Genomic DNA, 23,176 nt, shown 5'->3' with positions numbered 1-23,176 from the left:
GGCAGTGTGGACTCAGATAAACCCAGTTCAAATAAGATATTATGGATTATCTGCCTTGATATTCTGGGTTATATGGCTGTGTGGAAGAGCCCCGAATGACAGAAACACTGACTCTTGAACAATACAAAGGATCGTGGGTGCATTAAACCAGATGAGTTCTTGAACCTTCCTCAAATAAAACAAAGAGAGGCAGGCTCTTATATTGTGGAAAAAAAATAAACACATCCCATGGCTTTGCAATAAAGTCTTTGCTGAAAAAAAATAAATAGATATCTTTAGTTGGTATATCTATACACAGAGTTAGAGTTTGGCCCATGACATATAACTGGTTTCCTCTTTCTAAGACATCTCCCTGTAACTCATTCAAAACATTTTCTACAACACACCTCCAGATAGGCTGGACTACAACTATGATCTTCACTGACCATATTTGGTTGACACTGCTTTACATGTTCACATGTTAACTGGTATTTTATTTATCTTGAAAAAAGAATATGATTTCTCAAAAATAAGTAAGCATTGTATAGTGTAGAGGTTCTAAACCTGTAGATTCGCAGGTTCTTTATTTAGCCTACAACTCCCAGAAATAGCTGTTAGGATTTCTGGGAATTGAAGGCCAAAACATCTGGGGACCAACAGGTTGAGAACCACTGGTATAGTGGCTTGAGTGTTGGACTATGACTCTGAAGACCAGAGTTTGAGTTCTTACTTGGCCATGGAAACATATATGGTCTTACTGGGCAAGTCACACTCTCTATGCATGAAAGAAAGACAAAGGCAACCCCCCTCCCAACATATCTTGCCAAGAAAAACCCCATTGTAGAATCATGTTAGAGTTGCCACAATTCAGAAATGACTTGAAGGTGCATAGCAACAACAAAAACCCTTCAAATTTATCACTTCAAGATGTTTCTATCCTAAGGGGTACTTGGCCAGATTTATTCAGAGGCATGTTGCCATTTTCAGGGCAGGAGAAGGAAGGAAGGAAGGAAGGAAGGAAGGAAGGAAGGAAGGAAGGAAGGAAGGAAGGAAGGAAGGAAGGAAAGAGAGAAGGAAGGAGAGAAGGAAGGAGAGAAGGAAGGAGAGAATGAAGGAGCAGTCCCAGTTCCTTTTTCTGTGTTTTTGCAGAATTAGGCAAAAGAGTAGCCACTGGTGCCTCCACCATATTGGCTATTTCTAACAGCTTCTGGACTACATTTCCTGAAGGACATGTTGAGCACTAAGCTGAAAGACACTTTATTTATTTATTTATTTATTTGGGGTTCTTTTACCCCGCCCTTCTCACCCCGAAGGGGACTCAGGGCGGCTTACAGGGGCAAGGCACAATTTGATGCCTGCATCATAAACAATTGTACACAAAATTACACAAAATTACAACAATTCACAGTTGACATGCATACAATATAACCATAAAATCAATAAAAACATTAAAAACCAAATACGAACCCAGTTCTCCTCTTACATGGTCAGTGTTTGTTAACCCTAGATCTAGTTTTCGTTCCATTCATCCATCCTGCTGGTCATACTTGCCTGATTGACTGATTTAATTGCCCGAGTGCCCAAAGGCCTGGTCCCATAACCAAGTTTTCACCCTCCTCCTGAAGGCGAGGAGGGATGATGATGCCCTAATCTCCCCCGGGAGTGAGTTCCACAGGTGGGGGGCCACCACTGAGAAAGCCCTGCTCCTCGTCCCCACCAGCCTCACTTGTGACAGTGGTGGGGTCGAGAGCAGGGCCTCCCAGATGATCTCAGACTCCGGGGTGGGACATAGAGGGAGATACGTTCGGACAGATACACTGGACCGGAACCGTATAGGGTTTTGTAGGTCAAAACCAGCACCTTGAATTGTGCTCGGAACTGAATCGGCAGCCAGTGGAGCTGGCACAACAGGGGGGTGGTATGCTCCCTGTATGTCGCTCCGGTGAGCAATCTGGCTGCCGCTCGTTGGACTAGTTGAAGTTTCCGAACAGTCTTCAAGGGCAACCCACGTAGAGAGCGTTGCAGTAGTCTATTCGGGATGTAACAAGAGCGTGGACCACCGTGGCCAGATCAGACTTCCCGAGGTACGGGCGCAACTGGTGCACAAGTTTTAGTTGTGCAAAAGCTCTCCCGGCCACAGCTGAGACCTGGGGTTCCAGGCTCAGCTGTGAGTCCAGGATCACTCCCAAGCTGCGAACCTGCGTCTTCAGGGGGAGTGTAACCCCATCCAGCACAGGCTGTAACCCTATACCCTGTTCGGCCTTGCAACTGACCAGTAGGACCTCTGTCTTGTCTGGATTCAATTTCAATTTGTTAGCTCTCATCCAGTCCGACACAGCAGCTAGACACCGATTCAAGGTCTGGACAGCCTCCTTGGTGACAGGTGAGAAGGAGTGACAGATCTGGACATCATCTGCGTAGAGATAACATCTCAATCCGAAACTCCGAATGATCTCTCCCAGCGGCTTCATGTAGATGTTAAATAACATTGGGGACAGGATCGAACCCTGTGGGACTCCACACGACAACGGTTGTGGGGCCGAACAGGTGTCACCCAGTAACACCTTCTGGGACCGTCCCTCAAGAAATGACTGGAGCCACTGCAGAGCAGTACCCCCAAGACCCATGTCTATGAGGCGTCCCAGAAGGATACCGTGATCGACGGTATCGAAGGCCGCTGAGAGGTCCAGCAGAACTAACAGGGACACACTCCCCCTGTCCAGTTCCCTGCGCAGATCATCTACCAAGGCGACCAAGGCTGTTTCCGTTCCATGTCCCGGTCTAAAGCCAGACTGTGCCGGATCAAGATAATCAGTGTCTACCAGAAATCCCTGGAGTTGTGCCGCCACCACACGTTCCAGGACTTTGCCCAAATAGGGGAGATTGGAAACTGGCCGAAAGTTGTCTAATTGAGTGGGGTCCAGTGATGGTTTTTTCAACAGCGGTTTGATAATAGCTTGTTTCAAGCTCGCTGGAATCTTGCCCTCCTGTAAGGAGGCATTAACCACCACCTTCACCCACTCTGCCAAACCCCCTCTGGCTTCTTTTAACAGCCAGGATGGGCAGGGGTCTAGGATGCATGTGGTGGGCCGCACCTCTCCAAGGATCCTGTCCACATCCTCAAGCTGAACCAATTGAAATGAATCCAATAAAACCTGACAAGCAGATGCACTCGTTACATTCCCAGAGACTGCAGGTAAGGTGGAATCAAAAGCCGACCGAATCCGCCCAATTTTATCTGCGAAGAATCAAGCAAACGCTTCACAGCGAGCTCCAGAGTTGTCAAGGATCTCGCTTTTTGGCGGGTTTAACAGACCCCTGACAACTCGGAAGAGCTCAGCTGGACGATTCTTCGCAGATGCAATATTGGCAGCAAAAGATGTTTTTTGTGCTGCCGCTATTGCCACATCATAGGACCTTAAAAAGGCATTCAGATGTGTTTGGGCTGAATTCCTGCGCCACACGCGCTCTAGCCACCTCTTCTTTCGCTTCATTGCTGCCAGCTCCTCAGTAAACCAAGAGGCTGGGTTAGCTCGGTTACTCGAGAGGGGGCGTTCCGGAGCGATTGTGTCGATTGCCCTAGTCATCTCGGTGTTCCAATGAGAGACCAAGGCATCGACAGGGTCGCCAGTCAAGGAGGTGGGAAACTCCCCAAGAGCCGTCAGGAAACCATTTGGATCCATAAGTCTCCTGGGGCGGACCATTCTAATGGGTCCACCACCCCTGCGGAGGTTAGGAGGAACAGTAAGTCTAAACCTAATCAGGTAGTGATCGGACCATGACAATGGAGCGATGGTCAGCTCCTCCGCCCCGACACTGTCACCCCATCCCTGTGTAAAGACCAAATTCAGAGTGTGTCCGGCAGTATGGGTGGGACTAGATACTAATTGGGACAGGCCCATGGTTGTCATGGCGGCCATGAAGTCCTGAGCCGCTCCAGAGAGAGAGGTCTCGGCATGAACATTGAAATCTCCCAGGACCAAAAGCCACTGGGAGCTCAATGCCATGTCCGAGACCACTCCTGCTAGCTCAGGTAAGGAGACTGTCATGCAGCGGGGTGGTCGGTACGCTAACAGAATCCCTATCCTGTCCCGGTCACCTAACCTGAAGCCGGCACACTCAAATGATGATGATTGTGGGATGGGGCACCTGATCAGGGGAATATCAACCTTGTAGACCACTGCCACTCCTCCTCCCCGCCCTCCAGGTCTTGGCTGGTGCTGCACAGAGTAACCTGGTGGGCACAGTTGGGAGAGATTCACCCCTCCCCCCTCGTCCAGCCAGGTCTCTGTTATGCATGCCAGGTCGGCTCGCTCCTCCTGAATTAGATCTCGAATGGTGGAGGTTTTTCCATTTACCGACCTGGCATTAAACAGCACCACCCTTAACCCAAAGGGACCACCATCCTGACACCTCAGCTGTATCTTGTCGGGAGTATTTTTAGAAGTTGCCAATATGTTCCTATCGTTTTCAGGCCGAATCGTTTGCATGGTTGTAGAATGTGTGATCTTTGGAATTGCCAATGTTCTATTGTAAATTTTGGGCCGAATTTGCTTTTGTCTCGAGTCCTTAATACGTTTTGGGTTTGCCAGATCATTGTTATAGATTTTGGGTCGAATTGGATAACTCATTCTCCCTTTCCTGTATCTCCCCCTACCTGTCACCACCCCAATGGCAGCCCCCTCACCCGCAAAACCACCCGCCCCGGGGGGAGTTGCTCCATACTCCTCACCTACAGAGTCAGTTGTTGATGTGTAGTAACAGATCTTGTTGTAATTGTATAACTCTTGAGCCTGCGGATCATTCCCCTCGTTACTTTCTGTTCCTTCCAGTTTGCTGGAGATCGTAAAGTGCATTTGTGCGTCCCTGGCAGAGATGGGTATCAGCAGTAATAAAGTAACAATGATAACATCAATAAATTACTGGAAGAACACAGTATAAATCACAGGTTAATTTGAGGCTCAATCAGTTTAAAGTGCTATAGTGGACACACCTTAGCAGCAAACTTAATGGTTTGGGACCAGTTAATGACTTTGGCAAGACCAGGTGACTTAAAGTGCAGGATTAAAATGCTAGATGGTTTTTATACATCTAGAATGAAAGTGCTTAGCTTAAGATGGTTTAAAGTGACTTAGTGCTATGTTAGATCTAAAGTGCAAAATTAGTGCCTTCTAGGTATCAACATTCAATCAGGACAGTAAGTTCAAAACCAAGGGCCCAGCTCTCTGGACCCGTGGAAAACAAGCCGGCGTCCGTTGACCGAGTCCCTGGTTCTTCCTGACCGTCCTCGGAGGAAGATGACACCGTTCACGGGAAGATGGCGGCCCGGCTGGTGAAGACAATAATTGTTTAGCACTAATTATTAGCACAGATTCTAGGCTGCGTTGAGCAATGTTTCCTTGCTCAACTTGGTTTGACCATAGAGGGCAGTATAGTTCACTAGAGGTGACCGCAAAACACTGAGTCATAGATGGACAACCTTTCACACAATAGTCAGCTAAAGATAAAAATAAACTGAGGTAGTAGATCAAGATGGCAGAGGGGCTCAGCAGCATAACTCGATGGGGGGGGGGGGTCCTCCTTTCCCTTACACGTTGATGTTTCCTTCCCTGGAGGTAGCTCCTCTCCCTCCTCCCGGTCGGGTCAGCAGCCGCGGCGATGAAGTCGATGATGGGCCCTCACCTCCAACCGCGACCGTCGTGGCGATGTTGAGGCCGCCCGGACCTGGCCACACCTCGAGTTATTTGGACCGCTGCTCAGGCTGGCCCCACAGCAAGACGGCTTGCCAGATGGCAGTGGCAGCAGCAGCGATGGTAGGCTGCTGCAGCTCGTCCCTCCGCTAGCAGCTCGCGCCTGGTCACCCAGTGCCGCTCAGAAGTGGCGTGGATGAGCTGTAGCGGGGCTGCGGTCCGCAATGGCCTCCTGCGTTCCCGGCGGCGGCCGAGCGGTAATGGCGCGCCTGCTGCGCCCTCCTCTTCCGCTAGTCAGCTCAGGCCTGCCTGCCTTCCAAACGCTGCCTGCACGGCACAGCAGCGCGGCGGTCCGGCGGCACTCCGAGGCGGTCCGGCGGTTGCCGCGGCGGTTGCAACGCCAGCGGCGGCAACGCGGCCCGTTTTCCTCAGCCAGCTCAGCCCTATCGCATTCCAGCCGTCGCCCTCCTCTCAGCCGCTGCAAGATGGCAATCGACAGCGGCGGCAGCGGAGGCTGAGTTCGCTCCGCAATGAGGTAGGCCCCAAAATTTTTTTAAAGGCCAAAGGGCGGCCTCTGTGCCTTCCTAGTTGCTTCTATCAAGGCAGACCTACTTGAGGTAGTGTTTTTGTTGGTGTGGATCGCTTTAGGGGCTCCCAGATGTAAGGATTCCGGCAGATGGATAATTCTTTCCGAGCTGCTGCGGATTAGTGCTGCTGTTCCGCCATCTTGCTCCGCACTTGAGATAAAGCAAACACCAGTGATGGCAGGTGCTCTGCTATAAAGACCAGGGCAGAGGCAGGAGTAAACTGTTGCTGTGGTCCTCTTTTCTCCAGTGCCTCCAGGTCTTGGACCTCATCATTAAGGCCAAGTGAAGCATCTGACTTTGCCTGGCATCCAGGAGGATAGAGAGGGATAGCAGGGTGAATCTATCGCCCTGTGTGCAGTTCCCTCTTCATGGCACTTCCTCCATCATATGGGAAAGCATCAACCTCCCAGCAAGGTCCTGGGCTGGCTCCATTGGAGCCAGCATAACACAGGAAACCTCCCATGTTGGGGAGAAAGCATCAGGAAATGCTTTCACCCCAGTTGGCGGTGGAGTCTCCGCTAGATGTCACATGGTGTTGTGTGATGTCCGACGTGGGGGTTCATCCATTAGATGAGGTGAAAGTGTCATAGAATGCTAAAGTCACCCCACTTGATGAGGTCTTAAGAAGAGATAGAGTAACAGTGGTTACAGTTGCCTTTCTTAAGACTGGCACAGCCTCAAGGAGGCAGCCTGGGAATGTCTCCTCTGAACCTAATTCCCAGTAGGCTGAATAAGCACCCTATTGTCTGTCATGGATGCAGAAGTAAAGGATATGCCTTCAACTTGCCTGTAAAATATAGAGATTTCAGCGGAAGAGAACAGTCAGAGGTACTTGCTCCTGCCTTCGTCTGAATATAACTAAATGCATGTGATATTTCTTGGAAACTTCCCTTCCATGTACTAACCAGGCCTACCTTGCATAACTTCAAAGATCAGAAATATTTGGGATCTTTAGGGTTTTTAGGTAGCTTTATAGTTGCTATCCACCATTAAATTAATTTCTTGCCATAGGTTATTGGGTGCTGTTTTTTGAATTTAAATTATTGTTTTATATGCGTTTGGCTTTATACTGTATTGTATTGTGTGTTTATTTTATGCGTTGTTTTAGGCACATTGTGCCATATGTAAGCCGCCCTGAGTCCCTTCGAGGAGATGGAGTACAAAAATAAAGTTATCATCATCATCATCATCATCATCATCATCATCATCATCATTCTGACACAAAAACACAATATGACAACAAGATATATATGCCGGATTTCATGTCACAAAATCACAAGCCGAACATTTCCCAAGCGTTTAGGACTGTGTGATGCATTTTTGAATGATGTGTGCACATTCAAGTAAGGTGGCCTTTTGCAGTTGACAGATCGTGATTTTGTCAGTGTTTATTGTTATTATCATGATTTTGTTAATGTTTATTGTTTTTTTTAATAAATAGTTTTTATTAAGTTTTTTATACTTTAAAAGGGCCAGTAACTGCCCAGACAACTTACATACATACAAATATCTAGAGACATATTAAGCATTACATAGACGTCCGATGGCATAAATACCCATATTTCTGTAATATATCCAACATTGTTAGTTTCAGATTTCCCCTATTGTGGGACCTGGCTTTTTCTTTCCCGCATCGGTTTTATAATCTATTCTCTTATTACAAAGCCGGGTTTCCCTTGGAATCAATTCTCAGTTGGTTACTCCTTCCCTCCCCCCTCCCCACCCTTACATACATACTACTTACAAAGGTTACGTATAAAACCTACGATCTACATACATACGTCTGTCACACTTACATACATCTTGACTTCCAGAGTACTTAAGCGCGTGTTTTTGTTTTCTTTTCTTTTTTTTTTACTAGTGTCCTATGGGTCGGGCTTGTCTAATTTGGTTTTGGTTCATCGGTTTTTTGTTTCTTTCTTGTTTTCTTCTTTAGGAATGTTATGAGTTTACTCCAATCAGTGGTTTCTTTTGTGTGTTCGCTTTTTCTTAGTCTCTGTGTTAGTATATCCATGTTCATGATATCCATGGATTTACTCATCCATTGATTGAAGTCCGCTGTTTTTTTGTTTTTCCAATGTCGAGCCACGCATATTCGCGCTGCCGTGGTGAGATAGAACATGACTTTTTCATCGTTCTTGTTCATATTGGGGTTGTTCATTCCCAGCAGGTAGTGTTCCAGTCTAAATTCCAACTTGGCTTGCAGTATTTCCTTCATCTTGTGGTGCACTTCCTTCCAAAACTTTTTCACAATCTTGCAGTCCCACCACATGTGTCTGAAGGTTCCCAGTTTCTTTCCGCATCGCCAACACTTCCTGTCTGTTCTCCCTTTGCTGTACTTAGCTATTTTTTCGGGCGTCTGGTACCATAGATAAAACATTTTGATCCAATTTTCTTTTATCTCTGACGCGTATGCGTATTTTAGTTTTTTTCCCCATATCTCTTCCCATTCCGACATTGTTATTGTGCGTCCGATCATTCTAGCCCATTTCACCATAACTTCCTTGACTTGTTCTTCTTCCGATGCCCATGATAGTAGTTGTTGGTACAAACCTTTGATTAGTTTTCTTTCCTTACTTAGCATCTTGTCCCATAGTTTTTCTTTTGTTTCAAACCCAATTTTTTTGTCTTCCTTGTAGTTCTCATTAACTTGCCAATATTGGAACCACGTGAACTCAGGATCTATTTGCCTTACTTCTTCCAGTGTTTTTAATCTTGTCTCTTGGTTTGTTATCTTCAAGAGCTGCTTGTATCTCAGCCATTTTCCCTTTGCTGTTTCCCTCCTCTGGTCCGCCTCATTAGGGGAGATCCATGTTGGTGTTTTTGTATACCATCTTCTTTTATAAGTGTTCCATATCTTTATTAGTGACGCTCTGATGGGGTGATTATTAAAGTTTTTTTCTACTACAGCTTTCCCTTTCCATAAATAGCTGTGCCATCCCCTGTTTAGATCTTCCCCTTCTAACGTCAGTAGTTTGTCATTTCTCAATGTTGCCCACTCTCTGACCCAAGTCAGCGCCGCGGCGTCGTGATAAAGCTGGAGATCCGGCAAACCTAGCCCTCCCCTTTTCGGATCATCACTCATGTTCCTGAATTTTATTCTGGCTCGTTTGTTTTGCCATACAAATTTATTTAGTTGTCTTTGCCATTTTGCTATTATATTTCTTGTTCTTATTACAGGAATCATACGGAAGAGATAAAGTACTTCCGCTAGTATGTTCATTTTCGTTAGTGCGATCCTACCCAGGAGGGATAGTTCGAGCCTCTGCCATCTTCGCATCTTTTCCGTTATTTGCTTCCATCTGGTGTCGTAATTATTTTTGATTAGCTGGGCATTGCTAGATGTTAAGTATATTCCCAAATATTTGACCTTTGTTACGATTTCTATGCCTGATGTTCTCTGCAGTTCTTCTTTTTTCTCTTTTTTCATGTTCTTTACCAAAAATTTTGTTTTATTTTTGTTGATTTTTAATCCCGCTACCTCTCCAAAAGCAGTAATTTCCGTTTATTGTTAAGCCCCCCCCCCCCGATGAGTGCCACCCTGTCATGGTGGGGAGCTTAACTGCTCCAAGGATGCTGAGAGCTGTGCTGGCAGTAGTGTAAGTACCAGTAGGTCCAACCAAGTCAGGGAGGTCTATGTAGTACTATGGAGAAACAAACCAAAACAAAATCTATACTGGCTTGGTCATCACCCAGGATAAAAAGGGCCATGGTGGATGCTGCTGATTCTGGACATCCATCAACAAGTGGGCTACACAATCAAAATACAAATGAACAGTCACAGAAGCGACAGAAATATACAATGCCAGAAAATTGCACGATGGTGATGATGATGATGATGATGATGAAAAGGTTACACAAAATGAACACGTCAGACTACTCTGGGACTTCAGAATTCAAACTGACAGAGTTTTGGAGCACAATACTCCTGACCTCACGATCATGTTAAAAAACCAAATATGGATCGTCAGTGCTGCAATCCCAGGCGAGAGCAGGATTGAAGAGAAACAACTGGAAAAGCTGACACAATATGAGGATTTAAAGCTTGAACTGCAAAGACTCTGGCACAAGCCAGTCAAGATGGTCCCAGTTGTGATCAGCACACTGGGTGCAGTGCCTGAAGACCTTGGCCTGCACTTAAACACAATCATTGCTGAAAAGATTACCATCTGCCACCTTACTGGGATCTGGACGCAATATTCGCTGATACATCACACAGTCCTAGACACTTGGGAAGTGTCCAACGTGTGATCCAATACAACAGCCAGCATAGTGATCTTGTTTGCTGAACTGCAAAGACTTTGGCACAAGCCAGTAAAAGTGGTTCCAGTGGTGATCGGCACACTAGGTGCAGTGCCTAAAGACCTTGGCCTGCACTTAAACACAATCGGCGCAGACAAAATTATCATCTGCCAGATGCAAAAGGCCACCCTACTGGGATCTGCACGCATTATTCGCCAATGCATAACACAGTTCTAGACACTTAGGAAGTGTCCGACGTGTGATCCAATACAACAGCCAGCATAGTGATCTTGTTTGCTGTGTACTAATCTTGTTGTGTTAATAATAATAATAATAATAATAATAAATAATAATAATAATAATAATAATAATAATTTTTGTCATGTCAGGAGCGACTTGAGAAACTGCAAGTCGCTTCTGGTGTGAAAGAATTGGCCATCTGCAAGGACGTTGCCCAGGGGATGCCAGATGAATTGATGTTTTTATCATCCTTGTGGGAGGCTTCTGTCATGTCCCCACATGAAGAGCTGGAGCTGATAGAGGGAGCTCATCCGTCTCTCCCCAGATTCGAACCTGCGACCTGTTGGTCTTCAGTCCTGCCGGCAGAGGGGTTTAACCCACTGCTCCACCGGGGGCTCCAATAATAATAATGTGTTGCTATGATCTGAGCTGTGCTTCCTTTTTGGTTTTTGTTATACATTGTGACACATATACACAGCTTAGAAATGGTATTGGTTTTGTGCCAAAAATAAAACCAATGTGAGAAGTGTTTTTTAAAAAGTTACCATCTTGTGGCAAGAAAAAATATCACAGAGGAGCTGGAAAAGAAGAGATTAGTTTTTCCTTCCTTCACACTTTAAATGTTGTGGGTCATCCTCACCATTACACCCTTTTGGGTAGGAGGTGTCCTGAAAGTTTCCAATGGTCTATAAAAGTTTGACAAAAGGGGCCTACGATCACTTCTAATCATATCACCCGAAGGAGAGGATCAACCATGAAACTGTACCTGGCAGCCATCCTTGCCACTGTTTTCCTGGAGAACTTCAGGGTGCATATTCTCAGAGGTAAGTCGCTCATTCCCACCCCAAGTTCAGCAGCAGTATCTGATCTCACTGTTACTATAAGACACAAACCCTTATTTTATGGTCAAGTAAAAAAGAAGGAAGAAACTATATTCTGTTAGTTTATAAAATATTTTGATCTCTTTAGACTACACAATCCTGTTTAACTGTAGATATATTTGTTATATGATGCTATTGAAATATATAAGGGCACTTTACAAAGGTTCTTTTGAGCCCAGAGAGTCTTTATGTCCTCAAAAGAAAATGTCCTAAACACTATTCAGGCAATTATAGAAACTGCTTAGCTGTATCAGTGTAGACCCAAATCTATCCTAGATGGCTATTTCCCATGCATCCATATGGAAACTGTTTCAATTCTAGTGGTTCTGCTTTACCGCAATGTATACTCAAAGATGTGCTGGACCAAAAATCTCTTTCATGCTGCACGTTACCTGCCATAGTTTTATCTTATGAAATCCTGGGGATTGTAGTGTCCTGCTGTATTTAAAATTCCCTGGAAGAGATCTCTATTGCCTCATTAAACTACAAATCCCAGCTAATGACTGTAGGATGTAGGCATGGCAATGCGAACAGTGAAAAAAAATACTATTAATTGACTTATTAAGGTCAATGAATTACACGACTGACAAACCTATACATCATGAAGCAGAAGAAAATGTGAAATAGATGAATTAGTCAACTCTGGGCCAAGTTTATATTTTAACACTTTGCTTTAAAAAATCACTGTATGCAAAACTTCCAAAGAGGTCAGCCATATTTTTGGAAAGCAACGATGTTTGAAGGACTTTGTGAGGTTTTGTGAGTTTATACCAGGCATGGGCAAATTTCAGCCCTCCAGGTGTTTTGGACTCCAACTCCTACAATTCCTAACAGCCAGTAGGTTGTTAGAAATTGTGGGAGTTGAAGTCCAAAACACCCAGAGGGCCGAAGTTTGCCCATGCCTGGTTCATAGCTATGCAACACTTTGAATTGAACTACTTCATATGTACTCTTCAGGCATGGAGGAACCTCTTTTCTGTTATGCTCTTCAGTGCAATTGGAAGCATGAGGACGGCAAATTGGAAACGGAAGTTAGAACCATTATGCTTAAATAGGGTACAGGAAAGCATGTGAAAGGTAGACCTCATCTCAAATGTCTCTGGTCCTGATCTCTAAGTAATTCTATCCATAATGAATGAGGACTTTCATTTGGCTTTAGTTCACAAGTAGAAGCCTCCACATGAGCAGAAAATCTGCTTTCCTGACATTTCTGGTACTGTAAAATTTGGTCCTCTGTTCAAATTATCCCCTTCAACACAGAAACACCCGGAAAATTGAGTGGGGTGCTTTGTTCCTATTTGGTGCATTTCCACATCCTATTTCAGCATACTATTAGCATAAGGTTTTAAATCTTGGACAGAGTTTGAGACACTTAAAAAAACCTACAAATGGCCAGTGGACAGATGTACAGCTATGAGGAGGTAGTGTTAGTGAAAATATTGCTCTTCCATAAAAATCCTGCCCTTCCAGAAATGTTCCTTCAATCCTCAAATTTCTAGCATCTCAGGTGTGCACTAAGAAACACAGTTTAGGCATACAAACAAATGGAACAGTCAGAGGGAATCTAAGAGTTTACTCAATATGTGTATCTGTGTGCAAACCTTTAAGTTGCCTATTGACTTATAGTAGCTCCATGTTTCAAATGTGAACAATTATCACTGTCTCATTCTCTGTGATTCTAGGAATTTGGAGACTGATGCAGTTTCATTTCCAGGATAATTCTTATGGGCAGCAATAGCTTCATTTCATTCTTCCCTCCCTGTTCCTACACTCTTTTCTGTGGTTCTGCTGGCTTATTAATTCTGGCAGCTATTCTTCCATAAGTGACATTCTCAAGATCTGATCTTGTCAATTTGAAATAATGTCTTTGAGCTTTTGCCACTTTTACGACCAGATTACAGTTGCAAAGGAGCAACAGTTAGACTGGGGTAGAAACTGGTCATACAAATAGGTGGCTTATACATCTACAGATGGTTTATCGCCCATTTAAAAAGATTATTCTTAAAACAATTCTGCCCACAAATTGTTAGAGCTGAGAGGTGACATATTCCTTGAAACAAATGATAGATATTTATGTGAATTTTAGTTTTGCCTTGCTAAATTATTGTCAGCAACTTTGTTTCATTCTGTTACTATTAGTTTTCGACTGATTTTACTTCAAATTTCATCCAAAAAGCTTGTACAAAAGTTCATGCACAAATTTTTGTCAAACTAGTACAATGTTTACAATTATATATGGGAACTGTTCTGCTGTGTTGCTTCTACTTATTTTCCTTTAATACAAGTCTGTGCAATATTGTCTGCATTTTTGGGTTTTAAATCACATGATATGTTTCTGAAAATTGTGGATTTTGATACATTTCAAATTCCAAATTTGATACATCTGTACAAAAATTTGGACTTGACACTTTTCTTCTATTTCTATCTGAAACAGAAATGAAGCCTCAAAGAAAGATACCCCAATTTGGGTTGTTGTGAGTTTTCTGGGCTGCATGACCATGCTCTATAAGCATTCTCTCCTGATGTTTTGCCTGTATCTATGGCAGGCATCCTCGGAGGTTGTGAGGTCTGTTAGAAACTAGGCAAGTGAGGTTTATATATCTGTGGAATGTCACCTCCCAACAAAGAATTCCCCTAGACAGTAAGAAGCCAAACCTTCAATCTGTTAGACCATTAAACACTAATCAAGGTGACCAATTGAAACAATCACACCTACCTCAAGTAGACAAGAATTCTTTCTCCTACCCTGGACATTCCTCAGATATATAAACCCCATTTTCCTAGTTTCCAACAAACCTCACAACCTCTGAGGATGCCTGTCATAGATGTAAGTGAAATGTCAGGAGAGAATGCTTCTGAAACATGGCCATACAGCCCGGAAAATTCACAACAACCCAGTGATTCCAATGAAGGTTATGAAAGCCTTCGACAATACATGATACCTCAATTTGTTACTATATCAAATGAAAAGCAGTTATAGTTATGATATATTTTCACACTGACAACTTCATTGCTGGCTTTCAGGAAAAAGAGGCACAGGAAAACTGGAATGTAATAACAATAAAAACATTTTACTAGTGGAAAGTTCTGTTCAAGTTATGTCGGTTGACCTTACATTGTATTTCTTTTTCAGGAGCTGCTGGATCTCAGATTATGCCACGAAGTCTCTGCACAGCTGTGGAAGTCAGAAGAATGAAATTGGAAGTACTAGACAGTTACAAAATTCTAAAAAATGAACGAATTGTGGTGTGAGTATGCTACCTTCAATTGCCCAATAACCTAGACTAATTATTTCGTTTATTAAGGGAAAAATAAAGACTAATAGATATGGTTATATTGTGATTATACTGAAGAGACAAAGACCCTTTCACAGCAATTTCACACATTTCAGAACCACCAGTTTCATTGTTTTGCTTCACATTGTGCTTGAAGAGAAATTATCAAAATACCAGAATCAAAATGGCTAACATCTTGTTTTTCTCAATTATTCTTTGAAGTACTTTTTGAATTTTGGAAAACTCAAAATGGTCAACACCATCAAAATGGTCGTTTCCTTTGCTACTTATTTGATCAATTTATTGCAAGACATCTCACAATCTATACTGCCCCTTCCCACACAGCTTTTACAGAGTTTTCCTTTATTATTTATTTGCTCTATTTGTATTCCACCTTTCTCTACCCCGAAGGGGACTCAAGGCGGCTTTACATGCGGCAACTATTCAGTGCCTTTGAACAACAAACAGTTAAAATACATTAAGTTAAAGATTTAAAATTAAAATTAAATGCACATGAAAAACATATAAAACATTACAATCACTATTAAAAATCATGCCATCCACAATCATAATCTGGGGCCATTCCAAAAGTCATTGCACATAATTCTGTATCTATTATTGCACTTTGGTTAATCTACAAAGACTTGATCCCGGAGCCAGGTTTTCAGTTTCCTTCTGAAGGCCAGGAGGGAGGGAGCTGCTTCAAGATCACTGGAGAGGGAGTTCCACACCAGTGGCCACCACTGAGAAGGCCCTGTCTCTCGTACCCACCAGACGCACCTGCAAAGGAGGTGGGACCAAGAGTAGGGCCTCCCAGATGATCTCCAAGGTGGTTCATAGGAGGAGATATGTTTTGACAGGTAAACTGGGCCAGAACTGTATAGGGCTTTATAGGCTAAAGCCAGCACTTTGAATTGTGCTCTGTAGCAGACTGGCAGCCAGGGGAGCTGACATAACAGGGAGGTAGTATGCTCTCTGTACACCACTCCAGTGATCAACCTGGCTACAGCCTTCTGGACCATTTGAAACTTCCGAACAGTCTTCAAAGGCAACCCATGTAGAGCACATTGCAATAATCTATTCAGGATGTGACCAGGGTGTGGACCGCTATAGCATCTTTTCTTCAAAAATAATACTCTTAATTCTCCAGATCTTAGTCAATATATGCCAAAACAGCATTTTCCATGCATATGAAGGAACTATCCACAACTTAGGAGACATCCCTTCCTCCACTGATGAATAGATGAACCAGCATGGTGTAGTGGTTTGAGTGCTGGACTAGGACTACTAAGGTTTAAATCTGGAGGAGGTGAGGAGGAAGGAAAGGAGCACCTAGAAAACAATTTACTGCAGGTTTCAGATTGTCTATTTTAACATCATTTTTTCTCTACGACCCTCAATGCCCTTTTCAGATATGATAAACACTAATTGAGAAGCTCAGATTTTTTTGTGAAAAACGAATAAGTGTAGTGTCAGAAAGATTAAGCATTAGATTCCCCTTGCTGTAATTTGCACCCTCTCTTAATAACTGTCTAGCAGTGACTTGCGTTCCCACAGCTTGATCCAATGATCCAGCTTGCCCATTCAGTATAAATGAACTGCAGTTTTTATTTGCAATGTAATACATAGGGGGAAAATATATTGTGATGAATAGCAGTCCCACCCATGGCTCTTTACAAAGCAATAGGAATCACATCAACTTTTTGAAAGAATGTAAATGTGATGATTACTTTTAATGTCTTTTAGACTAATCACCAATAAAGGCATCAAGCTCTGCATGCCATCTGAACATTTATGGGTGAAGAAAGCGATTCACCACTTGGACCGAAAAGCAGCTCTTGCAAACCCGAAAAGTACTACAAGTCCAGAGTCTGTTACTAACTAATTTACAATATTCCAATTTCCAAATCAATATAAGTTATGAACTTTTCCATCTATTAAAACCATATATTTACATTAGAGCAGTGGTTCTCAACCTGGGTCCACAGGTGTTTTGGCTTACAACTCTCAGAAATCCCAGCCAGTTTACCAGTTGTTAGGATTTCTGGAAGTTGAAGGCCAAAACATCTGGGGACCCACAGGTTGAGAACCACTGAATTAGAGTCATTTGTTCCTGCCTTTACTATTAATTTGATTATATTGTCTTTATCTATATTTATTGTGGTAACAATATCACTCAATTGTTTCTGCTGGGTGAAATAGCACCGGGACTGTAGTACAGCTGGCTGGGAGTCAGCTGCATTAGATCACTACTGACCGAAAAGTCATGAGTTTGAAGTCGGCCCGGGTCAGAGTGAACTTCCAACCATTGTGTAGCTTGCTGTTGACCTTTGCAGCCCAAAAGACAGTTGCAAGGAAATTTAGGTACTGCTTATGTGGGGAGGCTAATTTAACTAATTTACGATGCCATCAAAATCTCCAGCAACCATCCAAAGAATGAGGAAGTGCTCCATCAGTGTCACAAATGGACAGTGAAGCGATAGCTCCCCTGGTGGCCAGAATACTCTCATGAAGCTGGAATGTTAAATGGCCTCTATGTGTCTGCCTATATAAGTTGTGTGTCTAAGACATTGAATGTTTGTGATGTACATTGTAATCTGCCCTGAGTCCCTTGCAGGGTGAGAAGGGCGGAATATAAATACTGTAAATAAATAAATAAAAAATAAATATACAGCATACAAAATAATGCTATAAAAATGTCCAGCATTGAAATTGCTTTTCCTCCCCAAACCAGTCTTTGAAGAAGAAGAAAAAATCTCAGTCTTTTCCTTCTTCTCAGTCTTTCTGCTCCTGACTATGCCATCATCCCTTCCTTCTTATTTCCTGATCCCTTCTATCATTTCCGAGGTTTGAATTAGACTGGATGACTTCCAAGAGTTAACTTTAATCATGTGAGGTGGGGAAAGAAAGAATTTATTGTTGTTGGTGAAACATTAACCAATCTGTTGTGAAGTAAAATTTCACTTTATCCTCTCCCTTGGATGAAATGCTAGTTCTGTCATATGTGAGCAGTTTGAAGTCATAATAATTTGTTGTTTATTCATTTAATCACTTTTGATTCTTTGTGACTTCATGGACCAGCCCACGCCAGAGCTCCCTGTTGGCCATTGCCACCCCTAGCTCCTTCAGAGTCAAGCCAGACACTTCAAGGATATCACCCATCCATCTTGCCCTTGGTTGGCTCCTCTTTCGTTTTCCTTCCATTTCCCCCAGCATCATTGTCTTCTATAAGCTCATAGATCTTACATTCCAGGTTCCTATTTATTTATTATTTATTTACAGCCTTTATATTCCGGCCTTCTCACCCTGCAGGGGACTCAGGGCGGATTACAGTGTACACATATATGACAAACATTCAATGCCATAGAGGCTATTTAACTTTTTCTGGCCACCAGGGAAGCTGTCGCTTTAATCGTCCATCTGCAACCTTATTTTCCTACTTGACAGATGCAACTGTCTTTCGGGTTGCAAAGGTCGACAACAGGCTACACACAATTGGTTGGAAACCCACTCCAACCCGGGCTGGCTTCGAACTCATGACCTTTTGGTCAGAGTGATCTTAATGCAGCTGACACTCAGCCAGCTATGCCACAATCCCTATGGTGTGCTGATCTTTAGAGCATCGGATTTGTCATTCACCTCCATCACTGTCAGCCGCTAGCCTTACTTTCAGCTTTGAGCTAGTTGCGTCATCACATCTGGAGCTAGTTGAACTTATCCTCTGCTCCTCCCCAGTACTATTTTGACCATATTCTGACCTGGGAGTCCCATCTTCCAATGGCATACCAACATATCTCTGGTTGTACTGATCTATTTAGTTTTCTTGGCAAGAATACTGGGGTAGGTTGCTATTATCTTCCTCAGGAATCGCCTTCATGGTTTCACACGTGGCTTCATTGAGGTATTCAAGCTCCAGTGGCGGGACAAGCCAGCGATCCTTTGCTGGAGAATCCTAATATAGTTGGAGACAAAATAAAGGAAGAGGTGAAATTCTGGAAGTCTCCTTAGAATGTAAAAACTCTCTTAGAAACCTAACGAGGACGTTGAAGCCTCAATTCCAGTGCTCCTCCATTAACTTGCAGATGTATATAAAAACTGACTTATCATAACAATGCTACAGCAACCCCATTCCAAGGAACCTAATGTATACACTTGAAGTTCTCACCTCTTGGTAAACAATATTTAACAATCCCAAAGCTTCTCTTCTCCTGGTTTTTTTTTAAAAAACATGTTTTTATTCACTATGTTGTTTTAATTGATATGTTGTTCTACCTGGTTTTGTAGTGAACCTTTTATTAGAGTCTAGAGGTGGGGGAGAAGGGAAATGAGTGTGGTTGTTTTCAGAGAGATGAGAGAGATTGTACAGGATGGGGAAGATATAAGGGAGGTGAAGTGATATGGCTTATTGGGATTTGTGTGCACATTTAATGCTACAACAATGTAAATAAATATATCTATAAAAATGAAAGCATTTAAAGTTTTTATTGCCGATTATTAAGATTTTCACTTTTAGAGTAAACACACACACAGACACATATGTCCAAAAGATAGCACATTACCAAATCATGGCATCAAGAGGAAGGGGTCATAGCTATCTGGAACCCCAAAGGGCCAGATTCAGCCACACAGCCTGAGATTCCACACCACTGCTATATACATTTGTCAACATAAAGATGCTTTTTCCAGCTCTAGTAATACACTGTGTTATTTTATATGTACGCATACACATATATCCTTGCCCCCTCCCTTGATTTGAGATGTGTTTGGAGGGAATAGGGAACATTTTGTGTGTGCATTTATGCAAAGTTCACATATAAAACAAATAAATGCTTCCTAGAGCAAATTAAACCTGAACTATCCCTGCAAGTCAAAGTGACTAAAAAGAAATAATTGTTCTTTAGCTATATAATAAGACATGACTCACTTGAAAACACAATCATTTATTAGTTAGACATAAGAAGAAAAGAAGACTACATTCCAAATGGATAGGCTCAATTTAAAGAAGCAAGACCATGAGTCTGAAGAATCTGAGGAAGGCCGTTGCAGATAAGATGGCTTGGAGGTCTCTCATTCATGGGGTTACCATATGTTGAAGCCGAAGGCTGTTGATAACAATTATCTCAAGAATGAGCTCCAGAAGATACTATTCTACTTGAAACTTCTATGGAATGAAATTTTCAGCAGTCTGTCTACATGGCTTCAGGAGGTCACTATCCTTTACTGCAGTGGTTCTCAACCTGTGGGCCCCGCAGTGTTTTGGCCTACTACTCCCAGAAATCCCAACCAGTTTTCCAGCTTTGGTAGGCCCAAAGGTTGAGAACCACTGTTTTACTGTGAAGATTCCTCAGCAAAGATCCTCAACTCATTGGAACCAATTCTTTTCTGAATTGCCTACCAAATACTGCAATATTTAGGTCCAGAGTAGCATTGATGTCTGCTATTGTTTGGGTGCATGTATCCAGAAGGATAGATTCAACCAAGGAAGCCAGGCCCCAGAGTCTGCAAGAGCTGAGGACAGTTGTCACGATGAATGAGAAATCTGGAGGTCTCTCGTAGTGACTGCAATTAAAAACAACAATCCAGCCAGACTTCTTCCCAGCTCCATGCAGAGCTGTCCATGGTCCTGGTTCTTTGCCCAAACAATTCCTTTATCTTCCTATCGTCTGCAGACCCTTCTCAGAACAGAATACATTGCCAACATAAGACATTATTTCGAACATTAATAAAAGGCTGTCATTGAGGGGGGGGGGCAGACATACAGAACCTCTGACAATTTACAGATATGTACCCTTTCTCTTTCCCTTCTGCCATCTCAAGTTGACCTACAAGTCAAGCAAATATCGTAACTATTGATTTTAAAGTTATCTCTAACAACAACAAACAACAACATATTACCTTCCTGTTCTCGCAGCTCAAGCTCAAGGAGGGGGAGAGCATAGTTAAAAGAGACAGATAAAATATAATACTATTAAAATGCATATATTAAATACATATAACAAAGACCAACACTAATACTAATATAATGTAGGTTAAAATTCACCATTTAAAATTGACCACATAGAGTAGGATTCCACAACCTTTTTAAACAGAGGGGCCTCCTCAGGTTATAGTTTTTTGGGGGGGGGGGGGGGCAGGAAGACGAATTCTTATGCACAATGCATATATATTATTTGCAGTATATAAAAAAAATGAAAGAGCAATACAATATTTAAAATGAAGAACAATTTTAATCAACATAAATTTACCAGTATTTCAGTGAGAATTGTGGGCCTGCTTTTAGCTGATGAGATACTCAAGTTAATTAGCATTGTTGTTGTTGTGTGCCTTCAAATTGTTTCAGACTTAGGGTAACTCTAGGTCCAAAGTTTAGGGCAGGGGGTCAGTAAATGACCTTGGAGGGCTGCCTCTGGCTCATGGGCCTTAATTCGGTGATCTCGATGTAGAGATCGATCTTCAATTGTACCTTGAATTCTGACAGCAGATTTAACTATTGAATCTCTTCCATCAGAGATTGGTCTTGGTGTTTGCCAGCTATAAGGTGATGTCAGGGTTTAGCATTCTTCTCTCCACCAGCACCCCTCCCCTCAACTCCTATTTCCAAGCTGGTTGCAAATTGGCACCATTACATGATTGAAGAAAGGGGTGACATTGAAGGTACTCAGTTGGATATGTATCCACTATCAATGATAGCACAACTTTAGTGGACCAGTGGGTTAACTAATACTTACATCCCCCAATCCCTCTCCCCGTCCCCAGTTTGTGTAGTGATAGTAAAGAAAGGCAGGCAAAATCTACCATTCCCAGTAACCTTCCTTATTCTTAGCTACAGTGCCTGCTAGGCTTGTGCAATCTGGGTAAACTGCAATCTGTTTTGGTGTCCCGGATTTCAAAGGAGGAGGGGTCTTGATCAAGAGGAGTTTTCAATCTGGGAAACTGAAAGATTCATTTTTATCCAGCCCATTATGGGGGAGGGGGGACTTCCCAGGGTTCCCAGGCTCCCCTTCCCATCTTTTTTCCATTAAGACTTGGATTAAAAGCATCAGAGTTAAGATACCACTCTTTCTGCGATCCTTTCCCTTTTGTCTGTAGAGTAGAGCAGGTTTAATGCTTAGTTAAAGCTGTTTCTACTCTAGAGGACACAGGCACTGCAGGCTCATGCTCTCTCCCTGCAGCACACAGCTTTCCAAGGTATTTTAAAGAGGCTTCTCCACTTTCCAGACAAGGAAGAGTGATCAACCTGGAGCTATCCTACCGTGGGCTTGCTTTAAAAAGTCTCCTCTTTTCTCTTGACCTGCGGAATGGTGCCCCCCCCCCCCATGCTTCAATCTCCTTTCTGATTTGGGTTTAATGCTTAGTCAAAGCTGTTTGTACTCTAGAGGAGACAGGCACTGCAGGCACATGCATGCTCTCTCCCTGCAGCACACAGCTTTCTAAGGCAATTTAAGGAGGCTTCCTCACTTCCCAGGGAAGGAAGAGTGATCAACCTGAAACTATCCTACCCTGAACTTCCTTTAGAAAGCCCTCTCTTTTCTTTTGATTTGCAGGTGCCTTTTCCCCTCACACTTTTTTTTCTAGCAGTTGCCTCCCTCCCACATTCCACTTGTAATCAGTTTTCAGCAGCCACTGTTCTGTTGTGGCTGCAAAAAACAAAAAAAACAAAAACAAAACATGGAGGCCAAGCCCGTGCCATTATGGCCAACCAATTAAGCCAGACCAGCTGGATTAGCCAAAGGGAACCAGCCAAAATGAATCCATGCACAAGCCTAGTGTCTGCAGCCTTTTTGCTCTATTACACAAACTTCATGCACCAGCAGAATATGTGTCATAAAAATCACAGTGCTATACCTTCTCACACACCACCAGGATTCTGTTCCTGTACAGATGTTAATAAGATTTCATTAAAAATAATCTGGGAGTGTATTGCATACTACTCACACAAATCAACCACTCCTAACTCAGTGGAGGTTCCTAAGGGAAAACTGTCCAGTTTATATAACTCAAAGCTGCTTTAATGATTGCGTACTTATGGGGAGTTAGAATTTATAGTCTTTGACACCTACCCTGGGGTCTCTCTTGAAATGATCTGGCTTTTCCTCCTTGAGCTGAGTGTTATAATGTGGCTGTACATGCTCACTTTTGAAAGGTGAAACCAAAAGACACATATTGGTTTCCACTGAGGAGAAAGAACTTTCTTTTGTGCCAAAAATAAAACTAACTTGTGAACATCTTTAGTTATAACCACGTTGTGGCAGGAAAGAGTTTTCACCGAGGGGATAGAACAG

At 43.0% G+C, this 23,176-nt stretch overlaps 1 protein-coding gene across 1 annotated transcript; it reads left to right on the top strand.

The window, feature by feature from the left end:
* The first annotated feature begins 11,379 nt into the window (after positions 1 to 11,379).
* Positions 11,380 to 18,252, top strand: LOC132770044 (lymphotactin-like). The gene is made up of 3 exons (XM_060766930.2): positions 11,380 to 11,562; positions 14,753 to 14,867; positions 16,641 to 18,252. Exons 1-3 carry the CDS (start codon positions 11,493 to 11,495, stop codon positions 16,777 to 16,779), a joined length of 324 nt encoding a protein of 107 aa, XP_060622913.2. The 5' UTR covers positions 11,380 to 11,492; the 3' UTR covers positions 16,780 to 18,252.
* The last annotated feature ends 4,924 nt before the right edge of the window (positions 18,253 to 23,176 follow it).

Source organism: Anolis sagrei, chromosome 3, assembly GCF_037176765.1.
Source record: "Anolis sagrei isolate rAnoSag1 chromosome 3, rAnoSag1.mat, whole genome shotgun sequence".
In the NCBI taxonomy this organism is placed as follows: Eukaryota; Metazoa; Chordata; class Lepidosauria; order Squamata; family Dactyloidae; genus Anolis; species Anolis sagrei.
The sequence above is the reverse complement of the archived record's forward strand: the minus strand, read 5'-3'. Positions and strand labels throughout refer to the sequence as shown.